Here is a 4,819-nt window from a genome sequence, read left to right as displayed (position 1 = left end):
AGTAATATAACTAATTAATATTAAATAATTATGAAAAATATTATATAATAAAGTATTTAATTTATTAAAAAATATATATTTTAATTTTTATTAAATATAATATTTTAATATTAATTAATTATTTTATTCATTTTAAATTAAATCAGAAATTAAAAAATAAAAAGTAATACACCCTATATCCAAGATCCCAACTGAACATGGAGGCCCCTAAAAAATAAACTCACAAAAGACAAAAATGGTGGCTGATTGAAAAATTGATTTAGGGTGGTGGCATTTTGAGATTTTTTTTCACCATAGTGGAAATATAGTGGAAATGTATGTCAAACTCTCCACAATCCATTCCCTTTCAACAGAAAAGAGGGGTTTAAAACCAAAAAGTTTAAACTCATCAAACAAGTTCAACTGTTCCTATGTTTGTAAGGAACGGCAGCAGTCAAAATCAAAAGGTGCGACCAGACAAGAGTCTCTATTCCTTTTTTGTTTCTTTACCTACAATACGGACTAGTCACATATACTGGTAGTATGTACAGTTCTTATTTTCACTTGTCCACACTACTCTCCGTGATTTTCTCATCTATGGTAAAAATAAAGCCCCAGAACGTTGCAATTCACTCGGTATGTAAATGAAATAACCAAAATACCATAAACGACAAAAATAAACAGATGTTTAATGCTACTACCATTTGTGAATAATTAATTAAAACAGGATTCAAAACCTAAAACCTATTCATTAAACTGTACATCAACATAGTAGAGTAGAATCAAACCAAAATCCACAACATGCAAAAAGGTTAATTAAAAACAAAACAAACAATTGAACCACTGTTATGTCTGTCCTTTACACCGTCCAATCCAAACCGCCGGCAAGTTCAAACAAGCGGTGCCGGTAAGTTAAGGTCAAACAAGAACGGTTTCTTCTTCTCCTCCACCTTCCCCTTACTCGCCACAATATTCTCCAACTTGTAACCTTTGTATTCCGACCTCACCGGAGCACCCGCCGTGAAACAAACCGGAGGACCCCAAAACGCGACATGTCTCCCATTACCACCGTCGAGGGTTGGATGCATTGGAAGAATCGTAGGAGTGACGAAGTATGAGAAGTTGGTTTTGGCTTTGGGTCCACGGAGGGCCCTGGCAGCATCGTCGTAGGCTCTGGCGGCTTCTTCTGCTGTGTCGAAAGTGCCTAGCCACTTGCGGGTCTTTTTCCATGGATCACGGATCTCGGCGGCGAAGCGGCCCCATGGACGCTTCCGGACACCTCTGAAATGGGACTCCTTTGAAGACGAGGGTTTGGACGACGGTGCTGGGGAATCCGTCGGGATAGGAAGCGAATGAAGGTGCATGGGTAAAAGAGAGAGTTTGTATAGGGAAGTGTGTGTTTGTGAATGAATTATTGTGAAGTGTGAATATGGATTGTGGTTGTGTGGGGGACTGGATATAAATAGGTAGGGACAGTCTGCATTCACGCCGACAGGTTTTCTTTCTGGTGGTATTAAGAATCACTTTTTTTTACTGAATGTAATACTAGTTTTTCTTTTCTTTTTCAATATACTACTCCCTTAGACCTAGTACTTTTTGTCCCTTATTTATACTTTGGATTTAAATTAATCCTTTAATTATTTTGTGTCATATTTTTCTTTTAACTTTTAAAACTTGTTATAGTAGTCCTTTTGTCTAATTAACGACAAATTTAATGATTGATTTTTGAATTTTTTCGTTGTTAATTAGATAAAATGATCAATACTATACGTTTTAATTGTTAAGGGATCAATACGATACGTTTTAATTGTTAAGGGATCAATCTGACACAAAATAATTAAGAAACTAATCTGAACCCAAAAATATAATTAAGGGATCAAAAATGATATTTTCCCTATAAAATACTATAAAAAATAAAACAAATTCTTAGGTACTAGTACTATTTTAGGTGGGTACTCTTTCGTACTGAAAATAAAATGTTGGATAATTTCACATTGATTTGAAAAGCAGAGATTTGACCATTTATAACTGAGAGAATTCACACATTTATCATTTTAAAGTGGTGTGTCTTTCACATATGTGTTGCTCATAAAAAAACCTCCAATAAAAAATGTTCCTTCTATTTAAACTCTCAATAAATATCCCAACAATGGTATCATAAACTTTTGGTTCGAGTGAAGAACCAACTCACTTGTATCGAAAGGCCTCCTCACAAGATGGTGGATATGAGGCGTGTCTCGTTAAAGAGTGTCAACAGAGGTACACATGTATGTGGATAAAAGACTTACCGCTTGAGGGGGATTGTTGAAAATAACAAGTGTGAGTTGGAAAGTTTGAGAAACAAAGTGTGGGGAAGTCTTGTAATACCCTTCTAAATCCCACGTATAATTATCGAAATTAATTAAAAAATCACCAACGCAAGGGTGTCACACTTCACAAAACATAAGTTATCATGCCCCGTAACATGGGTTACAACAAACATATTAACCAATCATCACATGCTCACTTTCATTTAGGTATCGTCGCAACGAAATTCAACATCAACATTCAAATAAGGTAGAATAACATACACCATTTAGTCTTAAACTTTAAATTTGATAACAGCAAAGAGTCGTAAACAGTTCAATTCAACAACTTAAAATATTCAACATAATATGATTCATCATAAAACATTATAATTTAATCCAAACATTCGACCCCAACCCGATGTTACATGATCAGAGCAGAATTCCACTACATAAAGACGACTAATGGAAGTCACTACAAAGTTGCCTTCCATTTACTTCAACATGATCTACTCCCGAGTATATGCACGATATCCATGTAGAGGCAACATTCAAACAGAAGGGGTGAGTAATCATAATCAATTATAAATGACATGAGTGAAATACAACTTACAACAAATATGTATAACCATTCACAACAACAACATGTTACTCTACTCACACCCATCACATTATTATCATATACAAGGATATTATATAATACCTAAATCGTCATCCAAAATCATCACCATCAACAACAACCAATCAACAATAATGCAATGTTAATGCAATGCACTGACTCAATATGCATGTCGTACCAAGTTATGAACACTTAGGTTCATTTCGCTCATTGTTCCATCATCATCGAATACAAGATCCCCACCATAGGATCTGGTTCACTCTTGAACCGAAGCACAACACTCTGATAGACCACTTCTCATATCCTCTACAAAATCTGATACGGACTAACAAAATGCAGTGTGAGCTTTCTAGACTTCAAAGCTCGACCAACACCAGTTACCGGAGTAACTCTAAAAAACACATGATCTTCCTTTTGGAACTCAAGTGTTATCCCCCTCTTATCATGGTAACTTTTCTAACGACTCCGAGATATTTTCATTTTCTCTTGTATCATCTTGATCTTTGCAGTCGTCTACTGCACAATCTCAGGCCCGAGCACAACACTCTCGCCCGACATATACCAACACAACGGAGTTTTACACCTCCTACCATACAATGCCTCATACGGTGCCATTTTAATACTAGCATGAAACTATTATTGTAGGTAAACTCAATCAATGGCAAGTGGCTATCCCAAGCACCTCCTTGTTCTAACACACAAGCCCTTAGAAAATCCTCCAAAGACTGAATAGTCCTCTCAGTCTGACCATCCGTCTAAGGATGATAGGCCGAACTCAACCTCAACTTAGTACCCAAAGCCTTCTCCAGACCCTCCCAAAAACTTGATGTAAACCTCAAATCTCTATCTGACACAATACTTGAAGGAATATTATGCAACCTTACAATCTCATCAATATACATCTTAGCTAACTTCTGCAAGGAATGATTGATTTTCATCGGTAAGAAATGAGCTAATTTAGTCAATCTATCAACTATCACCTAAATTTAATGATTGCCCTTCGAAGTCTTAGGAAAACCTGACACAAAATCCATAGAGATGCTATCCCATTTCCACTCTAGAATATTCAGAGGCTGCATCAGACCCAAAGGCTTCTTATGTTCAGTCTTTGACTTCTGGCAAGTCAAACAAGCATATACAAACTCTGCAACATCTTTCTTCATACCTGGCCACCAAAACAACTTCTTCAAATTATGATACATCTTCGTAGTATCGGGATGAATACTCAAACCACTTCGATTTCCTTCAAGAATACTCTTATTAAGTTTTGGAACATCTGGAATACACACTATATCTCTGAACCTCATTACACCATTCTCATTAGCCCGAAAATCACCTTTGTTACCTTGGTTGATCAACAACAACCGGTCAATCAAACCCAAGTCGATCTTCTGACCTTCTATGATCTCGTCCATAATACCACTCTTTAGCTTCAACATACCCAACTTCACACTGTTAGGAGTCTCCTCACACACTAAATTAATATATTTGAATTGCTCATTCAGTTCTAACTCTCAAACCATAAGCATCGACATGTGTAAGTACTTCCTGCTCAATGCATCATCCACTACATTAGCCTTACTAGGATAGTAACTCAAATCAAAATCATAATCTTTCAAAAGTTCAAGCCACCTTCTCTGCCTCATGTTCAATTCCTTCTGATCGAATAGGTACTTTAAGCTTTTGTAATCACTAAACACCTCAAATCTGGAATCAAAAAGATAATGTCTCCAAATTTTCAAAATAAAAACCACAACTACTAACTCTAAATCATGTGTAGGATAATTCCTCCCATGAACTTTTAACTGTCGAGAAGCATAAGCCACAACCTGGCCATTTTGCATTAATAAACCACCTAAAACCATCTTTGACACATCACAATACACTACAAAGGACTCACATGGATTCGGAAAAATCAACACTGGAGCAGTCATGA

The 4,819-nt window shown here is 36.2% G+C and overlaps 1 protein-coding gene across 1 annotated transcript; it reads right to left on the bottom strand.

Annotated features, from left to right (window-relative positions):
• Nucleotides 1-652: 652 nt before the first annotated feature.
• LOC127126079 (ethylene-responsive transcription factor 4) lies at nt 653-1,420 on the bottom strand. The gene has a single exon (XM_051054929.1). The coding sequence runs from the start codon at nt 1,341-1,343 to the stop codon at nt 870-872; it is 474 nt and encodes a 157-aa protein (XP_050910886.1). The 5' UTR covers nt 1,344-1,420; the 3' UTR covers nt 653-869.
• Between the last annotated feature and the right edge of the window lie 3,399 nt (nt 1,421-4,819).

This window comes from Lathyrus oleraceus, chromosome 3 (assembly GCF_024323335.1).
Source record: "Lathyrus oleraceus cultivar Zhongwan6 chromosome 3, CAAS_Psat_ZW6_1.0, whole genome shotgun sequence".
In the NCBI taxonomy this organism is placed as follows: domain Eukaryota; kingdom Viridiplantae; phylum Streptophyta; class Magnoliopsida; order Fabales; family Fabaceae; genus Lathyrus; species Lathyrus oleraceus.
Note: the sequence above shows the minus strand (reverse complement) of the source record. Positions and strands in the feature narration are given on the sequence as shown.